The sequence below is a fragment of the Delphinapterus leucas genome, chromosome 1, assembly GCF_059928025.1.
Source record: "Delphinapterus leucas isolate spDelLeu-1000000601 "Yukka" chromosome 1, BTC_Dleu_Yukka2, whole genome shotgun sequence".
NCBI classification, from domain to species: Eukaryota; Metazoa; Chordata; class Mammalia; order Artiodactyla; family Monodontidae; genus Delphinapterus; species Delphinapterus leucas.
Window position 1 is genome coordinate 116,433,464 of NC_143129.1, and position 26,147 is coordinate 116,459,610.

General features: G+C 36.9%; 2 protein-coding genes across 2 annotated transcripts in view; one reads left to right on the forward strand and one right to left on the reverse strand.

The window, feature by feature from the left end:
• Positions 1-294: 294 nt before the first annotated feature.
• Positions 295-26,147, reverse strand: part of SPATA1 (spermatogenesis associated 1) — a 62,210-nt gene continuing 36,357 nt past the window's right edge. Inside the window, 1 exon segment of the mRNA XM_089909897.1 lies at positions 295-25,708. Coding sequence (XP_089766023.1) covers positions 25,622-25,708 — 87 coding nt within the window. The 3' untranslated portion in view covers positions 295-25,621.
• CTBS (chitobiase) lies at positions 8,081-24,126 on the forward strand. The gene is given in 8 exon segments (XM_089909874.1): positions 8,081-8,350; positions 11,278-11,401; positions 11,404-11,454; positions 11,457-11,497; positions 17,816-17,987; positions 19,898-19,995; positions 20,387-20,533; positions 23,799-24,126. Coding segments are annotated over 8 exon segments (1,068 nt in total). The 5' UTR covers positions 8,081-8,107; the 3' UTR covers positions 23,991-24,126.

A 26,147-nucleotide genomic window follows, 5' to 3' on the forward strand; every position in this document is an offset into this window, starting at 1 on the left:
GATTTCTTTTTTTTATTATTAGTCATCAATTTTATACACATCACTGTATACATGTCAATCCCAATCTCTCAATTCATCACACCCCACCCCCACCCCCCACCACTTGGTATCCATACATTTGTTCTCTACATCTGTGTCTCAATTTCTGCCCTGCAAAGCAGTTCATCTGTACCATTTTTCTAGGTTGCACATACATATGTTAATATATTTGTTTTTCTCTTTCTGACTTACTTCACTCTGTATGACAGTCTCTAGATCCATCCACATCTCAACAAAAGACCCAAGTTCGTTCCCTTTTATGGCTGAGTAACACTCCATTGTATAAATGTACCACATCTTCTTTATCCATTCGTCTGTCGATGGGCATTTAGGTGCTTCCACGTCCTGGCTATTGTAAACAGTGCTGCAATGAACATTGGGGTGCATGTGTCTTTTTGAATTATGGTTTTCTCTGGGTATATGCCCAGTAGTGAGATTGCTGGATCATATGGTAATTCTATTTTTAGTTGTTTAAGGAACCTCCATACTGTTCTCTATAGTGGCTGTATCAATTTACATTCCCACAAACAGTGCAGGAGGGTTCCCCTATCTCCACACCCTCTCCAGCATCTGTTGTTTGTAGATTTTCCTTTTCTTTTTTTTTTTTTACATCTTTATTGGAGTATAATTGCTTCACAATGGTGTGTTAGTTTCTGCTTTATAGCAAAGTGAATCAGTTATACATATACATATGTTCCCATATCTCTTCCCTCTTGCATCTCCCTCCCTCCCACCCTCCCTATCTCACCCCTCCAGGCAATCACAAAGCACCGAGCTGATCGCCCTGTGCTATGCGGCTGCTTCCCACTAGCTATCTACCTTACGTTTGGTAGTGTATATATGTCCATGCCTCTCTCGTGCTTTGTCACAGCTTACCCTTCCCCCTCCCCATATCCTCAAGTCCATTCTCTAGAAGGTCTGTGTCTTTATTCCTGTCTTACCCCTAGGTTCTTCATGACATTTTTTTTCTTAAATTCCATATATATGTGTTAGCATACGGTATTTGTCTTTCTCCTTCTGACTTACTTCACTCTGTATGACAGATTCTAGGTCTATCCACCTCATTACAAATAGCTCAATTTCGTTTCTTTTTATGGCTGAGTAATATTTCATTGTATATATGTGCCACATCTTCTTTATCCATTCATCCAATGATGGACACTTAGGTTGTTTCCATCTCCAGGCTATTGTAAATAGAGCTGCAATGAACATTTTGGTACATGACTCTTTTTGAATTACGGTTTTCTCAGGGTATATGCCCAGTAGTGGGATTGCTGGGTCATATGGTAATTCTATTTTTAGTTTTTTAAGGAACCTCCATACTGTTCTCCACAGTGGCTGTATCAATTTACATTCTCACCAACAGTGCAAGAGGGTTCCCTTTTCTCCACACCCTCTCCAGCATTTATTGTTTGTAGATTTTTTGATGATGGCCATTCTGACTGGTGTGAGTTGATATCTCATTGTAGTTTTGATTTGCGTTTCTCTAATGATTCATGATGTTGAGCATTCTTTCATGTGTTTGTTGGCAGTCTGTATATCTTCTTTGGAAAAATGTCTATTTAAGTCTTCTGCCCATTTTTGGATTGGGTTACTTGTTTTTTTGTTATTGAGCTGCATGAGCTGCTTATAAATTTTGGAGATTAATCCTTTGTCAATTGCTTCATTTGCAAATATTTTCTCCCATTCTGAGGGTTGTCTTTTGGTCTTGTTTATGGTTTCCTTTGCTGTGCAAAAGCTTTGAAGTTTCATTAGGTCCCATTTGTTTATTTTTGTTTTTATTTCCATTTCTCTAGGAGGTGAGTCAAAAAGGATCTTGCTGTGATTTATGTCATAGAGTGTTCTGCCTATGTTTTCCTCTAAGAGTTTTATAGTTTCTGGCCTTACATTTAGGTCTTTAATCCATTTTGAGCTTATTTTTGTGTATGGTCTTAGGGAGTGATCTAATCTCATACGTTTACATGTACCTGTCCAGTTTTCCCAGCACCACTTATTGAAGAGGCTGTCCTTTCTCCACTGTACATTCCTGCCTCCTTTATCAAAGATAAGGTGACCATATGTACGTGGGTTTATCTCTGGGCTTTCTATCCTGTTCCGTTGATCTGTCTTTCTGTTTTTGTGCCAGTACCATACTGTCTTGATTACTGTAGCTTTGTAGTATAGTCTGAAGTCTGGGAGCCTGATTCCTCCAGCTCCATTTTTCGTTCTCAAGACTGCTTTGGCTATTCGGGGTCTCTTGTGTTTCCATACAAATTGTGAAATTTTTTGTTCTAATTCTGTGAAAAATGCCAGTGGTAGTTTGATAGGGATTTCACTGAATCTGTAGATTGCTTTGGGTAGTATAGTTATTTTCACAACGTTGATTCTTCCAATCCAAGAACATGATATATCTTTCCATCTATTTATATCATCTTTAATTTCTTTCATCAGTGTCTTATAATTTTCTGCATACAGGTCTTTTGTCTCCTTAGGTAGGTTTATTCCTAGATATTTTATTCTTTTTGTTGCAATGGTAAATGGGAGTGTTTCCTTAATTTCTCTTTCAAATTTTCATCATTAGTGTATAGGAATGCAAGAGATTCCTGTGCATTAATTTTGTATCCTGCAACTTTATCAGGTTCTTTGATTAGCTCTAGTCGTTTTGTATAGGGCCAGGTGGTATATGGAACTCTGTATTTTCTGCTCAATTTTTCTGCAAACATAAAAGTACTCTAAAAATGTTATGTTCATTAAGTATTTTGTATTTTGCTTTTATATTTTAATATAAAATGTTGACTATTTTAGAATAAAAATAACTTTTAGAAGCATAAAAATAATTAAAATTTTTGTTTAACATTGACTTTCATCTACTTTTTAAATATATATATTAAAATTTCATGTGTTCTGAATACAACTTACTACACTTATTTTGAATCTTTAAGATCATTACTCTCAACAGACCAGAAATTATGTGAAAATCTTGATTATAACAGCATGACTTTGCTGAAATAAAGACAAGATAAACAAATTTAATGGAATAATAAAAAACACAGAAAATCCAAACAAATAATTAACATCTTTGTAATAATAAGTGTAATTATCTTAATAGTTCACTGATATTCAGTTATAAAAACTATAGCCTCGGACTTCCCTGGTTGCCAATGCAGGGGACCTGGTCTGGGAAGATCTCACTGCGGAGCAGCTGGGCCTGAGTGCCGCAACTGCTGAGCCTGTGCGCCTAAAGCCTGTGCTCTGCAACAAGAGAAGCCACCGCAATGAGAACCCGGAGCACCGCAACGAAGAGTAGACCCCTCTTGCCGAAACGGGAGAAAGCCACACTCAGCAACGAAGACCCAATGCAGCCAAAATAAATCAATCAATCAATCAATCAATCAATCAATCAATTAAAAAAACTCAAAACTATAGCCTTACACACACACACACACACACACACACACACACAGAGATAAATTTATCTATTTAGTCACTATGAAGTATATTTTTCAAGATAGAGAAGAGTTTGTTGGCTTGGCTATAACTGAAATATTTAGACTTGGAGGAGGGTGAGGTCCGGGATACCTGGTCTAGGGTCCTGGTTAGGAGGGTTCAGGCCTGGCTTCTGGGGTCCGGGTTTCCAGAAGGAAGGTGGCCCAGGGACTAGGCTAGGAGTTGGTATGCCACTCTGGGGCCTTGAAAATGCCACCAACAACTTTACCCCTGCTAAGGGACTTCTCACTGCATTTCTAAGCTGCTTTTCCAGAGCTTCTCCCCTGAGGATCTTCTTCTGCTCGCGTGGGAGGTGGGAGCCCAGTGGAACCAAAGTGGGTTCCAGTAACCCATCTTCTAAAGCCCTGGTGTTGCAGACGCTTGTGCTAGTGAGCATTTGGTGGTTTATAAATAACTTACAAGTGCTTTCAAAATCTCCTGTGTGCTGTGCGACAGCCCTGTGAAGTATTCAGAACAGGTATTAAGTCCGTTTAGAGACCTTCCATCACCTTTGGCCAAGAGGGCTTAATGGACTTGCCCAAGGTCATATGGCTGACTTGTGATGGAGCTGCAACTACAAGGGCCATCCTTTGATACTTAGTTTTATACTTTGGGCCATCCGGAAAAAGTAGGTTAGGGTCAGATTGCTGAAAATGGCAGATTTAGGACTGTTCGGAAGTAAAACCAGCCACTAGTTCTCCATCCCCCGACCCTCTTCCTTTAACAAAAAGATGTGCCCATCATTAAAGGAAAAAGGAAAAGACCCGTTCATCCGTTTCATAAACTGCAGGAATCGCAATGCCTGAGGGTTGAGGCATGTAGAGTAAATGTGGTGTAAGACGTTCAGCGTGGTAAGGAACAGAAAATCATAGAGTGTGTGTAAAGAGAGTAGCGATTCTCAAATCCAGCCTGCTTCTCCCCCGTATGAATACAGGCCCACTGTGGCCAAAGGTTCCATTTCTTGAGAGAAGCCAGAAATCTGGTTTTTTTTTTATAATACGGCATTTCCCAAATTTCTAAAGTGTAGGCCAAATAAATTTGCCTGTGGGACTCCAGTATGCACCTTCTATGAAAGTAGATGATGTGGTTCTATCCCCACCCCTATTCCTTTATCCAGCTTTTAATGAAATGTGGGCAGAAACATTATAAAATGTGCTTAGGCAAAGGACTTTGGGCTTAAAATCTTCCATTTTTCTTCTTCCTGTCTGCTATTTCAAGAGAAGCTATTTCTGTCAACATTAAAACAGTGCTCTGGGTTTGGGCATTTTTGTTGCATAACCCACTTAAGCTAAAATTCTTTGTCCAGAGACCTGATCTTTAAAGCACATTCCAGCTCAGTGGAAGTCAGAGATTATATGTCAGATCATTGATGTAGTGTGACAACTGGGGATTTCCATGTAGAAATAAGTGGACCATTCTCCTTACTGTGGGGATTCACTGTGGAGTCTCATTTTTACAATATTTGAATTGTATTTTTTCAAGCTAAATAACTGAGAAATTTAGTCATTTCATACAATTCAAAACTGCAATCAGCCTAACATACAAACTTGGGGCCTAATACATCTTCACCTCATGACAACACAAGAATAAATGAAGTCTCTCATGATCAGTTTGGGAGCCAATTTACCACAATTGCTGTGGGTTAAAAAAAAAATCACTTCTGTGTACCCAAATAACCTGACGTGATATGGAAGTTGTTAATCAGTTGAAAGCATAGGCCCCCTCTCAAAAATTATGTGTAACACTAAGTAATGTGTTCTTTAATTTTTCACCAGCACATAATAAAAATGTGAATATTGTTTGATCTCAGAATGTTAACTCTACAATATTCTATGACAAACATGTTACTGATAAGAATGCAAAAACATTGCATTACTAATAACGAGAATGCCAAGCATTTACAAACACTACCAAAAGATGTTGATATTAACTGTCAGACTGTATCCTCCCAGCAACTTCGTGAATTAAAACTTAGTGTCCTTAAACCGATTTGTAGGCAGAAAATGAGATACTAATCAGTGGAAAACTATATCGAGACTTCTAGTCTCAGTTTTGCACTCATTTCACTTTGGCTTCCTGTTGAAAAATAAAATCTCTAGGAAAAAAAAAATTAAACTTCAGGTGTGTGGACTTCCATTTGTGCCCTTGCCCTGGGGCCTGCAAATGTTAGGGGAGGCTCTGGAGATGTCAGGAAGCCTGTGATGTTGGAAACCATCTTTGCACCATAAGGAGAAAATCTACCCGATAACAGAGCCAACTCAGACAAAAGCAGAGCCAAGAAATGGAGAATGAGACTGAGAACTAGTGATATGATTAACGTCTCCAGGTCCTGAAGATCTACCCATGAAAGTTCAGTTCCTTAAGGTAATAAATTCCCACTTTTTTTTGCTCGAGTTTTCTGTCATTCGTATCAAGTGTCATCCTGATTTGGTTCAGGAAAATTCAATACTTTTATATGCAGAGTTAGCAGCAGGAGTGACAAGATAGCAGTAGGTAAGGAGAATGGGAAGGAGCTGAACTGCGGAGGTTTTGAAAAATGGGGCATGAGTGAATTGTGGCAGTAAAAGAAATGTGAATGTCACTCCAGGAATGTAAATGTAAAACATCACTTCTTAGCCTTATACCTAAGAGCACCCTAGTGGCCCACAGATAAACTAAAAACTGGTTCACAAAATTTGTATGAATATGTATATGCTGTTTTCTGGAGAGAGAGTTCATAGCTATTCGCAGGTCCTCAAAAACAAAACAAAACAAAACTGTGAGCTCCCATAATAAGAAATACTGCCCTACTAAATGGGGAAGGCTTCTGAAATAGTGGTGAGATGTAAAATCGAAAAGCGTACTTTGGAGAGATTATAAAATCACTAATTATGGCAGTGACTCTCAGATTATATACCACAACCACCTGCATCACAGTCACTGGGGGCTCTTGTTTCAAATTCACATTCACAGCCCCCATCCAGACTCAGTGAACCAGAATCTCTGGGGGCAGGGCCTAGACACTCCATTTGGAGTATATGATAGGTCAATATTTTGAAATTTTACATGACTTTCCCATTTGATTGATAATTCTGCAGAATTTTATGTGGAAAGCATGTTCTTTCAGAATTTCAAACATTGTTTCATTGTCTTTGAGCTTTAGATGTTGCTGTTGAGAAATCTGATGACATTCTGATTCTTGATACTTTGTGATTTTTTTTCTCTCTGGAAGCTCTTAGGATCTATTCTTTGCCCTTTCCTTCTGAAAACTCCTGTCCTTCATTCCTGGAATTTTTCTTGAATTACTTAATTGATGATTTCTTCCCATCTGGACTGCTCTTCCAATTTTCTTTCTTTTTGAAGAGTATTTTTGTGTTACTTTGCTCAAATCTTCTGTGATTTTTCCCTCATTTCTGTGATCTTCTTTCTAATTGCCAAGAACTCTTTCTAGTCCCACCCTGCTTTTTAAAAAATATCATCCTTTTGTGGCTTCATCTTCTCTTGCCTTTCTGGGGATATTACTGAGAGTTTTTTTTTTTTAATGTTCTCCCTACAATATTTGTTTCCTCCATATTCCTTTTTCTGTTGTTCCTTTTATATTATTCAATTGTCTTGTTTGTTGTCCATGATTAAAAGTAAGAGATAAAAAGTAAAGAGAGCTCTGAGTGGGTGCCTGGTGTTTCTGACTTTAAATTTTGCTACAGGATGATCTGCGGGCATGTTGTCAATATCTTTGGTCAGGCACAAAGTCAGTTATATCCTATTTTAGGTATGGTACCCGAGCAAGTACCAGAGAATTCACCCTCCCCAGAGCATTAAACCTCCAAACTTCAGCCTGGGTGGGAGAGGGGCAGCTGCCCAGAGACATAAGGCTGGAGAAAGGATCTAGAGATTTCACTGCTTCTCAAGCAGCTTTCACCTATTCCCCTTTATTTTCGGACATCCTAACCTCCATCTCCCCTTCACCCCTAATTCCTGAGGCACTTCTTGTAGTTCCGGAACCTTTTGAAGATTCTGGTTTAAACTGCGTTGTTTCTCAAGTTTCCACACTGTTGGGGCCTGGGACACTTACCCCTCATACTTGTGCTTTCAAGCTTCCAAAATGTTGCTGTCATTTCCCTTCCCTTGTGGGTTGAGGTTTTCACTGGAGTTTAAGCATGGGAGGAGGCGAAATTAGAGGCCGTATTCGAACCGCTGTCTTAATTCAACAGGTATCTGTATCTTCAAAATCTTTGGGCCATTCCAACCATGTAGCACAGTCATCCCTTCCAAGGCATCCTACTTCTCCATTGTGAGGACTCCCCCCAGTTTCAGACTCCACAAGGAAGACACAAACAACTATGACACAGAGCCAAAGAGAGGCACATAGATGGTAGGCGATATACACTTGAGTCAACTGTCTGCCAGGCACCGAGGCCCCGGCTTCCTGGGCTCGACGTGCTAGGGGCACCGCGGCCTCGGCCTCTGTCCCTCTCTCCCGCAGCCCCAGATCCCCCGGACTTGGCGACCGCCCAGCTCCTCCCCTGCCCAGCCGGGCAGCTCGGCCCGGCCCCTCCCCTCCCGTCCATAAAGCAGGCGCCGCCAGGGAATCCGGGACAGCTCTGCTGATTGGTGAGCCGCTGGCATGGCCTGGCCGCAGCTCCGGAGCCGGCGCCTCATTCCCTCGCTGCACGGGGCCCTGGGGCTGGCTTCTCTGCTGCTGCCGCTGCTCCTGGCGCTGAGCGTCGGGCTCGGGGCCGACTGCCATTGCCAGGCCCCAGCGCTGTGCCGTCCCATCACCCATCGCCCATCGCCCCGACTTCGAGGTCAGTGGCCTCTCTCCCCTGACGCTCCGGGTCTGGTCCTCAAGGCCCTAAGAGAAGTTACTGTAGAATAACCAAGCCCGAGAAAGAGGTGTTGGGGGCGCAAAACCAGCTTTGACCGCTCGCAGAGGGGCCTTTCTGTCCACAGATTTCCTTCAGCCTTAAAGATGAGGAAATTTTGGCTCAGAGAGGTTGAGTAACTCCTCCCAGGTCTCACAGTAAGTATTCCAACCCAGATCTGACTCTAAGTGCAAGTTCCTTGCATTGCCCTGCTGTGCCTCTCCCCAGGCAGTCTGGCCAGATAAGCAAGGAGGCTGGTAAGGAGATACTCCCTAAGTAGCAACACCCATTGGTTTCCAGGAGAATTGAGGATGAGTTTGAAGGAATCTCAGCACTCCCACGGTCCAGTGGAAGACTGAACGTTCTGCTTACTTTGCTTTTCTATACCTGCCACACAAGAAGGGGGATAAAAATAGGTCTCTAAGTAAAAATTCCATCTACCCACCTAAGAATTTATAAGGCCTTGGGCAGCTTTAAGCAAACACTCTTTCGGAGGTAATGTGAAGACCACTTGTCTGCCTAGAGTTTGATGACTGCACCAGGAACTGGACACATCAGGAAGGTGGAAAAGTTCAGTCCAAAAGAGCAATTCTTGTGTAAACATAGTGACAATTGCCAGTTCTTAATCTAGCAGATTACATTTGAGGCAGGGACATTTAAATATCAGTTAAAAAAAGTAATATAATTGCTTAGAAGAAGTAAAAACGGTGGAAGTGTTTATGGAGAACCTGCCTAGTGTGTAAGCCTAACATCTGAAAGACTTTCTGTAGCACCCAATACCTCTTAGTCGGTTAGGCGGCATCTGTGGGCATTTAGAAAACCAATTATGCAAAGAAGCCAAATTTTGTTCATTTGTATGCTGGTGGTTAATGGTCTTTTCTCTCTACTGACCTATATTTTTCAAAGACAAAGACTAGACTGCATTACTTTTTCCCTTATATATTCAATTGGTTCATCAAGCTATTTTTTTAGTATTTCTATTATATCACAAGCTCTCTGTACATTTTTAACATATTCAATCTTAGTTATCAGAATTGAAATAGGGGTAAGGTTTGTGACATAAATATGATTCTAAGAAGTCTAAAAACAATGGGCTGTTCAGTTTCACATTTTGTAATTTTTATTATTTCAGTGGGTAACTGCCTAGTAGAAAAATGGGTTATGCACAGTTAATTCTGAAAAATAAACAAAAAACCAAAAAGGAGACAGAAAATTAGGAAGAGCCTGGTTTAATTTTTATAGCTCTCTCCCCACCCTCACCCATCCATTCTCCTCACAGTGGCCCACTGATCATAGATATCACTCTCCCTTTCTCTGTCCCCCTCTCCCTGTGTGTCTGTCTGTCTCTCTCATTTTTTAATGCAAATCTTATGATCCTCTGCTTAAAATACTTTAATGCTTCCCATTCATCTCAGGAGAAAATAGAAACTCCTCAGTGGTCTACAAAGCCCTACTTGATCCTGCCACCACCTACCTCAGTAGTTTCATCAGTTTCACCTGTTTCCACATACTTTCAGGATTTTTGTGCTCCAGCCTCACTGACCTTCTTTTGGCTCCAGAAATTCAGAATTCTCCTGAGGTATTGAGACCTTTGCCCTTTTTTGTTCCCTCTTCTGAGAATGCTCTTTTTTGTGCACTGGTACCCCTCCTCTGTCCCCTGTCTAGGTCATTGCCCAGATTTCAGTCCTCCCCTAAAGAGTGTAGTCCTCAGGGAAGTTTTCCTGCCCTACCAGGGTCGCAGGTCCCCTTTATATGCTGTCATGGCGCCCTGCATTTCCATGTAGCCCTTAACACTATTGCATTAAATAACCAATGGACCTCGTCTATGTCACTAATGCCTAACAATATACCCTGCCTATACCTTACTGGGATTCAATAAATATTTGCTAAATCAATGAATTAACACCTTATTTGGGATAAAGTAAAAATGATCAGTGCTTCTAATATTATCTGTGGAGAAAAAAATACAGGAGAAACATAACATCAACCACCTTAGTATTTAACTTGAGTACTAGTCTAAGAAGTAAGGTTCACCAGAAATCATTCATAGTAAATGCAGTATCTATGAGTCCATCTGCAGCAGCCAGAAACTTGAGTATTTTCAACCTCCTCCCCTTCTCTTACCTTACTCATTCAGTGGGTCAGAGTCCTGTTAATTTTGCCTTCTTAGGATCTTCCAGATTTATTCATTTATCTCATAGTCTCCGCTGCTCCACAACTTTAGTTGAGGTCACCATCATCTCTGGCCTGCATTCTTCCAAAGCTTTCCTATTAGATATTCTGCCTCCAGTTTTGCCTCTTTAAACTATTTTCCACTTCAGCTGAAGGGATTTTTCTAAAATGCATACCTAAAATACATATATTCTCTTTTTAAAACCCTTTCCCTTGGGATAATTTCTCAAGAGGGCTTCAAGGTCTTTCATGATTTAACCCTGCCTACCACCCTCAGGTTCTTCACTGTTGTCTCCCTCCAAATTTTAGGCGTCAGCAAACCTCCATGCTCTGCCTCCAGGCCTTCACACTTGCCCTTATTTCTTCCTAGCCTACCGTCTCCTACTTTCCAGGCCCCACTAATTTCCTCTGCCACCAGTTAATTGGGACCCCTATGTCTTATTCACTGTTTTACTCTCAGTGCCTGGCATATGATCAATGTTTAATTGTTACTTTGGGTGCATGATGACCCTTAGCTAGCCATAGTCCATGATTTCTTCTTTTAATTTGATAATATTACTAATTATTCATAATGGTTATTTCGAAGATTAATGACTAATGATTTTCTGTGATCTTGATATATTATTTCTTCATTTGGAAAACTTAAATTTGGGGCTTAGTATTCCAAAATTATGAGGTGTTTTAAAGACATTTGGATGTCTTTGGAATGAGTTTGTGAAGTAAATTTTATTAATCTGTCAAAAGCATATATGTACAAAAGATGTATATTTCTTCCATAGGAGATGTATCCATAAGGGATATCATTAATGCTACTTTCAGAGCATCCTGGTTAGCTCAACAAGTTAAGCTGGCCAAAACACAATATATGGATGGAATTAATCTAGACAAGAAGTTGCTCGTTCATCACATGAATATTATGCGTTAACTGCTTTAGTCAAAAAACTGCAGACTCTTTCCAGCGTGAAATTGAGGGATCACAGGTAAAAATTCATTTGGTGTTTTTTGGAAACCCCTTATTTTTCCTACCAAAATGTGTTCATAGGGGGCTTCCCTGGTGGCGCAGTGGTTGAGAGTCCGCCTGCCGATGCAGGGGATGCGGGTTCGTGCCCCGGTCTGGAAGGATCCCACATGCCGTGGAGCGGCTGGGCCCGTGAGCCATGGCCGCTGGGCCTGCGCGTCCGGAGCCTGTGCTCCGCAATGGGAGAGGCCACAGCAGTGAGAGGCCCGCATAACACACACACACAAAAAAAATGTGTTCATGAAGGTATGGCAAATAGAATCTCAGTTTTATTGAGTAGGAAGAGTTTCAGTACATCCTAAAAAATTTTCTGGAACTTTTGAGTTCTTAACTAGAGAAGTTTTATAAAATTTTAAGGTGCCAAATCTGTTCTTTATTCACATCAGGATACAATACTGGAATTGCCCCACCTACCTGCCTTGCAGCAGAGTTAGAAATATTAGATAGGCAATGGGAATCAGGAAGAATTTAGCTGCCCAGGCTCTGCTTTCATCAGTGCAGGACAGAAACAGCTCTTGCCTAAGAGTAGAGGTAGTTCTGGGGAAGTGTCTCACTTGCTCCATAGACTCTGAATTACGTTGTAAAGCACCCAAGGCCCAGTAAGGCTCAAAGCCTAATTCCATAGAGCTTGTCAGTGCTATGACAAAAGGCAGTATTTCCCTACTACCATAATGAGCATGATCAGAGAGAAGATCACAACATAAGGCATCTTGCCAGGCAATGTGTGAGTAACAGAAGGACAGTGTGGCCCCAGATCAGTGATTCTCAAAACTGGTCATACACCAAGATAACCAGGAATCTTAAAAAAATTAAACACACACACGTACACTGGATCCCACTCCCAGAGATTCTTATTCAGAGAAATGCAAACCAAAACTACAATGAGGTGTCACCTCACACCAGTCAGAATGGCCATCATTAAAAACTCTACAGGACTTCCCTGGTGGTGCAGTGGTTGAGAATCTGCCTGCTAATGCAGGGGACACAGGTTCGAGCCCTGGTCTTGGAGGATCCCACACGCCGCGGAGCAACTAGGCCCGTGAGCCACAACTACTGAGCCTGTGCATCTGGAGCCTGTGCTCCGCCACAAGAGAGGCCGTGATAGTGAGAGGCCTGCACACCGCGATGAAGAGTGGCCCCCGCTTGCCACAACCAGAGAAAGCCCTCGTACAGAAACGAAGACCCAACACAGCAAAAATAAATAAATAATTAATAAACTCCTACCCCCAACATCTTCTTTAAAAAAAAAAAAAGTCTACAAATAATAAATGTTGGAGAGGGAGTGGAGAAAAAGGAACCCTCCTACACTGTTGATGGGAATGTAAATTGGTGCAGCCACTATGGAGAACAGTATGGAGATTCCTTAAAAAACTAAAAATAGAGTTGCCATATGATCCTGCAGTCCCACTCCTGGGCATATACCCAGACAAAACTATAATTCGAAAAGACATATTCACCTCAGTGTTCATAGCACCACTATTTACAATAGCCAACACATGGAAGCAACCTAAATGTCTGCTGACAGGTGAATGGATAAAGAAGATGTGGTATATATACACAATGGAATATTACTCAGCCATAAAAAAGAATGAAATAGTGCCATTTGCAGCAACATGGAGGGACCTAGAGATAATCATATTAAATGAAGTCAGACAGAGACAAATATCATATGTTATCACTTATACGTGGAATCTAAAAAGTGATACAAATAAACTTATTTATAAAACAGAAATAGACTCACAGACAAAGAAAACAAACTTATGATTACCAAAGGCGATAGCAGTGGGGGGGAGGTAGGGGGGAGATAAATTAGTAGTTTGGGATTAACATATACACACTACTATATACAAAACAGATAAACAAAAAGGACCTACTGTATAGCACAGGGAACTATATTCAATATCTTGTAATAACCTATAATGGAAAAGAATCTGAAAAAGAATAGGTATATATATATGTACAACTGAATCACTTCGCTGTACACCTGAAACTAACACAACACTTTAAATTAACTATATGTCAATAAAAAAGTATATTACAGAAATTATAAAGGAACACATTAGGATGTTTCCTTATTAAAAAAAACTATACAATAATTTGTTAGTGAACACATAAAAAATGATGTAAATTTTTTTTTTTTTTAAATGATGTAAATTTTGACATCCAAAACAGAAAATGTCGGGTGGTGGAGTATAAAAATGTAGAGCTTTTGTATGTGTTCTAAGTTGTTAACAGTTTAAAATAGACTGTTGTAACTATAAGATGTTTTAAAAAGTTATTTTTTCAGGTGTACAACATAATGATTTGATATTTGTATATACTGCAAAATGATCACCACAATAAGTCTAGTTAACTTCCATCACCATACATAGTTACAAAATTCTTTTTAATGTAAGCCACATGATAACCAAAAAGCAAAAACCTACATTAGATATACAAAAGAAAATCAGAAAGGAATCAAGCATGCCACTACAGGGAATCACAAAGAAAGAGAGCAAGAAAAGAAGAAAGGAAAAAAGGAATTAGAAAATAGCCAGAAAACAATTAACAAAATGGCAATATTATGTAGAAACCTATCAGTAATTACTTTAAATGGACTAAATTCTTGAATCAAAAGACACAGAGTGGCTGAATGGATTAAAAAAAACAAGATCCAACTATACGCCGCCTATAAGAGACTCACTTCAGCTTTAAGGACACACATAGACTAAAAATGAAAGGATTGAAAAACTAGTTCCAGGCAAATGGAAACCAAAAGTGAGCAGGGGTAGCTATATTTATATCAGACAAAATAGACTTTAAGCCAAAAATGGTAACAAGAGACAAAGTTCATTATATAATTATAAAAGGGTCAGTTCATCAAGAAGATATAACAATTTCAAATATTTATTGTGGGTGCTCCACATCAGAGCACCCAAATATATTAAATAAACATTAAGGTATCTGAAGGGAGAAACGGACAGCAATATAATATTAGTAGAGGACTTTAATACTCCACTTTCAGCAATGGACAGCTTATTCAGACAGATAATCAATAGGGAAACGTCAATAAGGAAACTGTAGTTAGATACAGTTAGGCTGGTAAAAGGTATAAACTTTGTTGTAAGATGAATAAGGTCTGAGGATTTAGTGCATAACATGATGACTATAGTTGATTGTACTGTATTGTATAATTTGAAATTTGCTGAGAGTAGAATTTTAGTGTTATCACCAAAATAAATAAGGTGATGGCTATGTTAATTAACTTGATGGGAATACTTTTGCATATATATGCATATCATCATATTGTACACTTAAAATATATTACAATTTTACTTGTCTATTATACCTTAGTAAAGCTGAGAAAAAACTGCTAGGCTAGACAGTGAGTTTTTTGAAGGCAGGAACCAGTTCCTTGATGTCTAACACAATGTTTAAAAATTACTTATTGAATATATGAATGATACCTGCCTTTCAAAATTTTAAATCTAGTTAAGTAGGATATATATAGTATAAACTAATGACTCTAAATCTATCTCAGAATCACCTGGGAGTGCCTGTTAAAAATATGCCCAGAAGTTGATTCTGGCATAGATTCTAGGAACTGTATTTTTACCAAGTGTGATAGGTGATTCTGTTGTAGTTGGTCAACATGAATTTGAGAGTCACTGGAAAAATAATAAGTGATGTAACGATCAACATCTCTGTGGCTTTATACAAGTAGGGAAGGTTTGTCAGTGTGGAATTCAGCTTTTCAGATGAGTACAATTTAGATCAAGAATAGCAAATACCTGGTATACAAGCCGCCATACTCCTCTCCTCACACATTTTGGTCTCAGAAACTTTTCCCTCATTCTCTAGATTGCTGTTGTTAATAGGGTAGAATTAATGTATGGAAACTTATTTGCTAGTCCTGATTAAGCTATAGTGAAAGAGCAAGGGGGAAGAGACTGAGCAAAGATTTTGCAGTAGGAATGTCTATTTCCATGTTTGAGGGGCAAGTAGAGCAATTTGGGCTACTATGTCAAGTTCATGTTAGTTAAGTTAGTGGGAAGTAGAGTAGTTAAGTTAGTGGGAAGTAGAGTTGCCAAGATGAACCAGATTGTGGAAGATCCAGGATGTGACACTGAAGAGTATGCATTTTATTCTGTATGTAATGGGTAATGTGTATAGAAAGTATCTGGGGAAGATTATTTATGGTAGTACGTAAAAAAGTCTAGAGGAGAAAGAGAGACCTGTAAGGACTAACCCAGTAATACAATAACTTGGAATTTATGGTTTGAACTGGGATGATGGCATAACCCTAACACTCAGCAAGTGTTCAATATTCATTCAATTAATTAATTAATGGAAAGGAATGGGCAGAAAAACTGTGAGAGGCCACCCAAAGGAAAATGTGAGATTAGTTATGGGGTGTGAGGGAAGAAGAGTCACAAAATGGCCCAAAGGTTCTTAAACTGGTGACCAGAAGAAAATGACTAATATAGAGCCCCAGGAAGGAGAAATGAGTTTTTGGGAAAAGAGGATAATTTAGGATTATAGAATTTGTGATCACAGAATTAAAGAGCTAGAAGTGCTCTTGAAGAATTCTTTCTACACCTTCATTGTTACATGTGGGAAAACAGATCAGATATTTAAAATGAAATAACCTAGTTACAAGAGAGCCAAGATAAGAACCAAAGTCTTTTGATTTCTTTTCTAATTTCTTTTCTAATAATGCTGCCTTCTCAAAAATATGAGATTAACCATGACAGGAAACCCAGGTGAAAATATTCTCACTGCTCAGGAGGAAACCCAGGTGAAAATATTCTCACTGCTCAGGAGAGAGGTAAGGACTTACAAAATGGATTTGAAATTTACCTGCTTAGAGGTAATCACTTTCTCTATTACCTTATACTTCCATTTTGTAAGAGGGGACAGTGATAAAATGAAGTCCAATATGTAAAAATTTCACTTTATAACCTATTTTGCTGGAGAGCTTTGGGGAAAGCCTAGACTTACAAAGCAGAGCTTCCTTTAGTGTTAATAATGAAAGAATTACAGAGAGAATTTTGAGGAAGTCCTAAAAAGAGTTATAGTAGAATAAATTAGCCAAAGTGTAAAAATTTAACTAAAATACCTCAATTTTTTGTAATATTAATCAATACATTTATTGAGAGCCTAATTAAGAAGAAAACTTTTAATGAAGCTTTAGAATGTTTGCAGACCTATATTAATAAAATAAAGCTAATATTCAGTTAAGGCAATAAATCTTTTTTTTTTACATTAGGTCTCGGAACTTACTTATTTTATAACTGAAAATTTGACCCTTTGACCAACATCTTAAGGCAATAAATCTTTTTTTTTTTTTTTTTTGCGGTACGCGGGCCTCTCACTGTTGCGGCCTCTCCCGTTGCGAAGCATAGGCTTGGGATGCACAGGCCCAGAGGCCATGGCTCACAGGCCCAGCTGCTCCGCGGCATGTGGGATCTTCCCGGACCGGGGCACGAACCCATGTCCCCTGCATCGGCAGACGGACTTTTAACCACTGCGCCACCAGGGAATCCCGGCAATAAATCTTTTAAAGAGATTCAATCTTATTGAGGACTGGCTCACTATTCAAAAATGAAAGATAATTTAACACTCAAGTTTTATTTGAATATTTCCATAAAATAAGACCATTTAAGTGATTTGTTCAACATTTTGAGTTGATTAATTTATACTTGTAGCCATAAAACACCACTACTCTTTAACTATAATGTTGGACTAAACTTACCATGTAAAGTAATTGTAAATCAAGGGCTCAAGCTGCCAGCACAGTCCAGTAAGCTTGTGCCAAGAGATGACCAATTTAGTTTGCATGATATTTTTAAGAACTTTCGTATTCGAATTCTTTTAGTGTGCTTTTACTCTCTAGTTGCTTATGGGCCCTACCACACCCTACTGTGATTACAACAGTTTCCTTCAGTCAGTCGAGTTGCTAGTCTGTCCTCTGGAGGCATGTGACTTTAAACTCCTCTTCTACACAGTGCCTGCTCCTGGTCATTGTATATGTCCAAATATGCCTGTGTCCAAATATATGTCCATTATCTAAATATATGTCCAAAACATTGTCCAAAATATATGTCTGGGTCAGTCCATGTAGGCAAAAAATATATTTCTTAGAATTGTTCTAGTTCCATACATGTCAAACCTTAAGTCAGACACATAAGTGGTTCTTTTTGAGGGGGGGAGTAATATGAGGCAAGAGAATATATAATCAACAAAACATCTGCCATAATATGCATATTTGATCATGTTACATAAAATGGTTTTCCCACAGGTAACCTTTGATGTATCTTGGTCTCCAAACTGCTTAGGTAGGAGGTGCTATAATTATACTGGAATTGCAGATGCTTGTGACTTTCTCTTTGTGATGTCTTATGGTGAACGAAGTCTGGTCTGGTCACAATGTATTGCAGGAGCCAATTCTCCCTATACTAAGACATTAACTGGTAAGAATTCACAAAACAATTATTTATCAGCGATATTAATTCTATAACCTCAAACATTAAGATATATTTTAGTATTTCTAAGTCATTTGTATACCTTTTCCATTCGTAACGCTTTCTTGAAACATATAAAAACCTCTTAATTTGAGAGCTTTAAAGTTTACAAAAAGTTTTAAAGTTCTGAAGTTTTCAATTACCTCTAAAAAGTCTTGGGAGGCAGGTGTATTATATTAACTCTCTATTATAGATAAGATGAAGGGTGATAAGTTCTCATGATTGCACAGCTATTAAGTATTATATGGTTGGAACTAAAGCAGGTGTTCTAACTTCAAGTCAACACTCTTGTCAGAAAGTTACACGAAGAAGATATTTGCTTACTTAGAATTTGATAGAATATTTTTGTTGAAATAACCAATGTTAAATAATTTAATAGCAAAGGTAGCTATAATATGAGTACGTATTATACATGATTGATAGGACTGGCTTTATCTTTTTTGGCATTTACTATTAGTACCCATGCTACATTAAAAATTATATTCCTATTAGAATTAAGAGTACTTCTGGGGCTTCCCTGGTGGCGCAGTGGTTGAGAGCCCACCTGCCGATGCAGGGCACACGGGTTCGTGCCCCGGGTCCGGGAAGATCCCACATACCGCGGAGCGGCTGGGCCCGTGGGCCATGGCCGCTGAGCCTGCGCGTCCGGAGCCTGTGCTCTGCAACGGGAGAGGCCATAACAGTGAGAGGCCCGCGTACCACAAGGAAAAAAAAAAAAGAGTACTTCTGATCTGTCATTCATATGATGTGGCCTTTGCATTATTCTTTCCAAAGTTTGGATTGGTTTATATCCCATCAACCAATTGAATTAAAGATTGCTTGCTATCTTTTGGACTTAAGTGAGATTTTCTGGGATAGTTAGCATAGATTTAAGTGTTGAGTAATAAAAATTATTTTCTTTTTCATATAGAGGTAAAATCATAGAACCTGGCCTCATTTTATCATGTCCTAATTGTCTGGATAGAATAGTCTGATCATAAGCATATACTTTTTAAAATTTGAAAAATAATTTGTGTTATAATACAAAATAATTATTTAACCCAATGTTTGCCAACTGTGTTTATGAAAGAGATGATAATTATGTATATCAATAAAAGGTTCATTATCAAATATGTTTGGGAAATGATGCATACTCCACCCCTCTCTTGGATATTTAATAGTACACAATAACTTTAAAGCCTCTGAAAAACAGCAAATTTACTCAACATTCTAGCTAATCTTGGAACATATCTTGGTGGGAAAACATAATTTGCAGCATGGGCAAGAAAGGGGTTGATAGTACCAGGAATTTGTTCATTTTTCTCTTTGTTTCCTATAACTACAGATTATCTGCTACAGAGTAAGATGGGGTCATTTCTTATCCCAAGCTGTAATCCATGCTTATAGGATATTGATAAAATGTGGAACACTTGTGTGTTCTGTAAGTAATTGTGAGACCACACCTGCCAGAAAGTTTAAGACTTATAGAACTTTTTTTAAAGCTTTAGAATCTAGAATATCAAATCCATGCCTTAGCAGTTAATAGACACAATTAGCATGCTTTCCTAAAATGTGTCATTGTTACTAAAATGTGTCATTGTTCCTAAAATTAAATTTTGTGAATTTTTTGCTTCAATTTGTTCTAAATTGTTTTGAATGTTCTCTATTATTCAAAAAGCAATTGTTTAGAAAGTGATACCAAATTTATAGTTCTTAAGAGATGACTTTTATAATATATTCGAGAAACACTATATTAGTATTTTACATAAATGTACCTGTTGTTACAAACTTGGATTCTGAGTGGTTGCATAGCTTGTATGAACACATTAGTAGACATATGAAGAGAAAAAAATATGCTTTTTCTGTTCCTATTTGATTAGGATATGATGACTACATCAAGATAGGCATTAACCCTAAGAAACTTGTAATGGGTATTCCCTGGTATGGTTATGATTATACCTGCCAAAATCTATCAGCGGTAAGAACAGATCATTTCTTATGTAATTTTTTTCTCTTTCTATTATATTTTTTAGAGTCTGTTTTGTTTCCTCTATATAAACTTCATTTTATTTTTAATTTAGAAATTTCTCTCTATATAGAATATATACACTTTATTGAGAATTTATTTAATATAGTTTGAGACTAAAATATAGACAGTTTATTTTAAATAATTAAATCCCATACAAGTTTCTGAATATTATATTTCTATTTAGTAATGAAATTTAACTTTTATTCCATATAGTCAGGTTATCTATTTATAGTATATATTTTATGTCTAATAAATAATTTTATTATATTTTTGGATTTGCTTAATTGCTTAAGATTTGCTTAATTGATAATCTATAACATGAACATTTTTGCATTTCTAGAATCATGTTTGTACCACTGCAAAATACCCTTGTAAAGATGCTGTATACTGTCAGGTGGCCTATCAAATGATCATGAAGCAAGTAAATAGTTCTACTTCTGGAAGACTGTGGGATAAAATTCAGCAGTCTCCTTATTATCACTATCAAGTAAGACTTTTCACAAGTTATCAATCTTTAGTTTTCATAATTGTGTATTTTCATAATTACATATTTGAAAGTAAGATTTTCTATCAGTTTTCTTATAGGGTACAACATACAGACTGCTGTTTACATGAGTAGACTTGTCTTTGAATCTGTGTAATCAGGAACTTTACTTCCCTTGTGAGCAATTCAAGTTATGCTAATAGTGGAACTGCTCTGCATGGACCACTTGTCATTTTAGATGATATAATAAAAACATGTGTATCACAAACAGGATTTCCTTAAGAGTTGTCAATTATAAATGATGTCTGTGGCTTTTGAAAGAGCTTTGGGCCAAAATGGGTTGCTTGCTCTGAAAACCTCTATTTCAAAGTAGCCCCAAAATTCTGATGAGGCTCTTATATAGGGAGGAATGAGGCTGAGAACAGGAGATGTGTCATCAGGGACTTCACAATGGAAAATGGTATCATTTCAAATTTATTCCACAATTCAAACTATGTGATATTCAACAAAATTAAAAATTAGAGACAGAAAAATATTACAAACAGAAATTTGAAGAAACAGAGTAAATGACTAGCAATTCTGTCAGGTAGTGTTTGATAAATAGGAATTGCCATACCAAAGGGACAAAGAAAAGTTATCTTTTCCATAGTTTACCTTTAGCATAATAAAAACTTTTTCACACTTCAAAAATCTAAGTACAAACCATCTTTAATTTACCTTGAATTATGTTACTACAAAAGGAACCCTAAAATGATATGATGAACGTTAATTCCAGCAACAATTTATATTTCTTTCTAATGGTCTGGTACCCATTTACAAAAGGATGACTGCAAATATACAAATTTAATAAATTATAATTGATATACATGCCTGTATATCAATTATGTAGAAAGCTTTAGTGTAGAGCTTTTTAAACTTTAGAATCTTAAGTATAAACATTAAACTAGGGTACACTGTGATCCTGTCTTTACCAAACAGTATTTATAGAACTCTGTTCTGGGAACTGTTAATAACACATAGACACCACACACCCACACACACTAGTGGTTACCAGTGGGAAGAGTAGGGGCGATGGGCAAGACAGGGGTGGGGGAGTGGGAGGTACAAACTGTTGGGTATAAGATAGGCTCAAGGATGTATTGTACAACACAGGGAATATAGCCAGTATTTTGTAATAACTGTAAATGGAAAGTAACCTTTAAAATTGTATAATTTTTTTTTCATTTTAAAGATTAAACTTAAAAAGAATATGCTAAAAAAACACAAACACACACACAAACACACACAAATACACATGCATGTGCCATGGCCAAATATATTTGGAAAACACTACAAACTGTAAGTCTCTCTTGGAGATTTATAATATATAACATTATATTCAAGGATTTAAGATGTACTACAGTACATAAAGCCACTTAATTGTTTAACATAGAACCCTGTTTCCTAGCACTCTTAGAAACATGCAGGGGAACAGTGTTTCATGGATATCAGTTTGGTAAAGGGTTTGTTTAACCAATTATACATAGTTTGGAAATATGTAATTTAGAATAAATACTTTACCCTATGATGTACTGTTTTTTGTAATTCCTGACTTATTTTTTCTTTAATGCATAAGAAGACACATTCTTTAAGATTTTAGAACTCAGGAAACATTTTGATGAGCCTTGAAAACCATTCATTTAATGGCACTTCAGACAACCATCTATTTATAACCAATTTGTTCTTCTTCATTCATTGTAAAATTCCACAGCAACCCAAATCAAGTTTTTGTTTTCACTGAAGAGAATCATTCTGCTTTCTTATGCTGTCTCAGCAATAGCAGCTTCATCTTGCACTCAATATTCTTGGAGGCATACATTCCTTAACCAGACATCTGTCAAACTTACATATACTCAGTTTTTTATCCTTTGATCCTTCACTATTTGAGGCATTTGAAATTTCTTAACATATCAAAAAGGCTCAAAGTACTAGCTAGAATGATGGCAAAATTCAAAGGTGCATGTCTTTGGGTTTGCCCCTGACTCTACAAAAATAAATCTTTCTATATTTAGGTACAGGTTTTGCAAGTTGCCTTTTATTGAATCACAATTGGAACTAGAGCATGTATAGCTTTTTCTAGCTCTAAAGATTTTAAAGAATGGAATATAAGATATAGTATGAGATATGGTTGTATGTAATGAATCTACTATACTTAAATATGCCATAGCTTATTCATTTACCAAGTGACTATTGTCCTTTAAAGCAGTCATATTAGGAGATGATTCTAATTCTCGTGGTGCTACCATAAATAGAAATATTACTGGTATTCATTGAGAACTGTCTTTAAAGAGTTCCCCAGACGTATATAAAAATCAGTAAATTATTTTAAATCACAGATCATTCTATTTTTACTTCCTATCTTTTTCTCTTCCTTTACCCTTTTGCCTAATTCTGCTCCTTTCCTCTTTCTTTTATCCTTTATCCATAGCTTACATACCTTATAAAAGAGACTGTGTTTAGCACTAGATAGAGGCAAGTGATGTTGGGGAGAAGGACTTTACAGGGTGGAAGGTGAGCATAAGACTAGTTTCTAGTTTGTGGTTCTTAGGTGGGTGCCTAAGTCACCCATGGGGTCCAGACCCAACAAGCTCTTAGACTCAATTCTGTAAGACCTAGAAAAGGAGATGTTTTCTTTGTCCACTGCCATTCATCATAAACAAAATCACCTGTTGAGCTCCTAACTAGGCACATTTCCAGGAACTGTAAGGAAATCCAAAAAAGTATATAAGCTGGTTTTAGAGGACAAAAGCAGTGATTCTCCTTAACCTTGGCTACATATTAGAATCACCTAATGGAACATTAAAACATAACATAAAGAAACAAATAAATATATGTTATAGCACTAGCCCTGGAAGATTTTGATTCAATAGGTTTCATGTGGTGTGGGTCCCAAGAATCTGCTTTTAAAAGCCCTCACAAGTGATTCAAATGTGTACAGTACATCTTGGTTGATAATCATCAGATCAGAGCAAGGAAAGAATCTTAGGGCATGAGAAGGACTTTAAATAGGATATACTGGGAGGCTCATTTGTGTAATCTCTATTGTTGTAAAAGTGCCATAAGCAATGATATCTAGAAAGTATTACATATACAACCATGGAAAGTATTATGTATGCCCTAAAATTTTTATTATTTCATTGAACCCTTCTTGAATCATTGGATTTAAGAAACACTTTTCCCTCTTATTGCACTGAATACTTTAAAGTTACATTTTAATTTATTTGTATAGGATCAGGCTGGCCATTTTCATCAAGTGTGGTATGATGACCCTCAGAGCATTTCTCTAAAGGCAGCATATGTACAAAACCGTGGCTTACTCGGCATTGGCATGTGGCATGCAAACTGTCTTGACTACTCTGGAGATGCTATAGACAAACAGCAAACTGAAGAAATGTGGAAAGCTTTAAAACCAAAGCTGTGACAGAGATGAACATCTTTTGTTAAACTATTAAGGTTTAGAAAAATGATCTGTTTAAACAGATGTAGTTTCTTGAAGAGATTAAAAAATATATACCTTTTTTCAGATTGCTACATATTTTAGTTATTAGTGTACTCAAAAACAGATAAAGAATAAAGAATTGCTTCGATTGTTTGAATTTGAAAAATACATAACTATTTATATCTTCAGTGTACAACAACATAAAGGTAAGAAACAAGTCAACCTACCATATCAAATATTCTTCTGTATGATGTTTAATATTATAGTTGGGAACAACTGCTTTCACAATTTTATTATGCTAAAATTTCCTCCATATTAAAATATATGCTTACCAATCAATGCTAATTTCTAAAATATGTATAATTTGAAGTAGAAATTTTTTGCTTAGAAATACATTTTTAAAAATTTAGTCTTTGGGAATCAGTTTGCTCTATATTTTTTATTAATCTAAATTTAAAACCTGCAATTTTGTGTCTTTAGGTTCATTTGATGCAAATCATTTTTCTCCTTCCTGATTCCATATAGCACTCATGTTCTCTGAGTCACCTGAATTAAACTCACTTATGCCTCCGGCGGGGGTGGGGTGGGGATAATGAATATAAAGGATCAAAATACTTAGAAAATACAAGAAGATAACTTAGTAGTAATATTTTGAATTAGTAGGTTAGAGCCACCTAATATTTTCCAACTAAATTATTTTTTTGAGGTTATATCTTAAATGTTTATGAAAAACTTGGTGTTGAACCCGATTCTATTCATTAGCATTTACCCTTCCAATTATTAATATTCCTTCATTTATGGACATCTATAATATATTTCTTGATTAGTTTTGTTTCCATGGTTAAATTTTTTCATTTTCTATATCTGCATTTTACTTTTAATTATCTAAAGACATTGGTTTCTCAACTGTTTTATTCTTTCTAAAAGAGACATTTTGTGCAAAGAAATGTACAGAGGTCTCAGTTTCCTTTCTCAAGACAATTAAGAAGAATATTGTGTAGAACTTATATTAGTTCCTATAAATACTTAGATTAGAAATCTGCATCCTTAAACTCTGGATTTACATAAATCCTGCCTTCCCTGTACATTTTTCCCTCTCCAAATTGGAATAAATGACAATTCAGTCATCTGTTAGGAGAATATTTCATTTCCTACTTGCACAATTATTTACAGCAAAGTAAAACCAACCATTTTCCATAGTACTTGCTGAATTACTGCTGTCTTTGTATTTTTAAAATAAATTTTAAAAATTTAAATTCTTAGTACTAATCTCTACATAGCTGTAGATGCAAGTTAGATTCATATTTATTAAAATATATGATTTTTCATATTACAGTCCTTCTAGGTATTACATTTTAAGACTATTAAAAAATGAAAATAATGAAATATAGTACTGTAAAATAATATGTTACACATCTGAAACCTTCAAAAATAGTCAAATAGACACCATTTTGCTTTTTTACGTCTAATATTTCCTGAAACACTGTATAATAAACACATGAAAAAGGAAAAGATGTAAAACTTATAATTTATATGAAAGCAAGGAGAACAACGGTTAAACAAATCTGTTCAAGTAAGTTTTTTAACAAATAAAAATATTAAGTTAACATACCTTATTGAGACTGAAAAGATGTAATAAATTTCTTCTGTGCCAGTTCAGCTTTCAATGTGCGTAAATCTGAAACTGCTTGTTTTCTCATCTATAAAAGAACAACTGACTTTCAAAAATGAACTTTCATCTTACCTTTCTAAAATTATATAATCATCATATAAATAGGGTTTTTATAACGGCTTTCATGTCTTCTCTCATTTGCCTTCAATGCCTTCACTTGCACCGGATTACTATGGTAAATGTGTAGTTCATAAGTCCCTTTGAATATGCATGCTAGATATGCTACCAAATAATTTCATTTATTAGTATATAGGCATGATAAAATTAAACGGTTCTAAAAAACTAGAGTGAGAAAGAATTTTATCTTTTGCTTATTTCAAAATCTGTTCTCATTGTGCAAAGAAAGTAGTAAAAATAAAAACAAAAAACCTCTGCATCCTAAAAAAATTTCCAAAAAAACCTTAATTCTCAGCCCTTAGAAACTGAATAAGTACTTAAGAAATACAAGTGTGGCAAGTGCTCTTCTA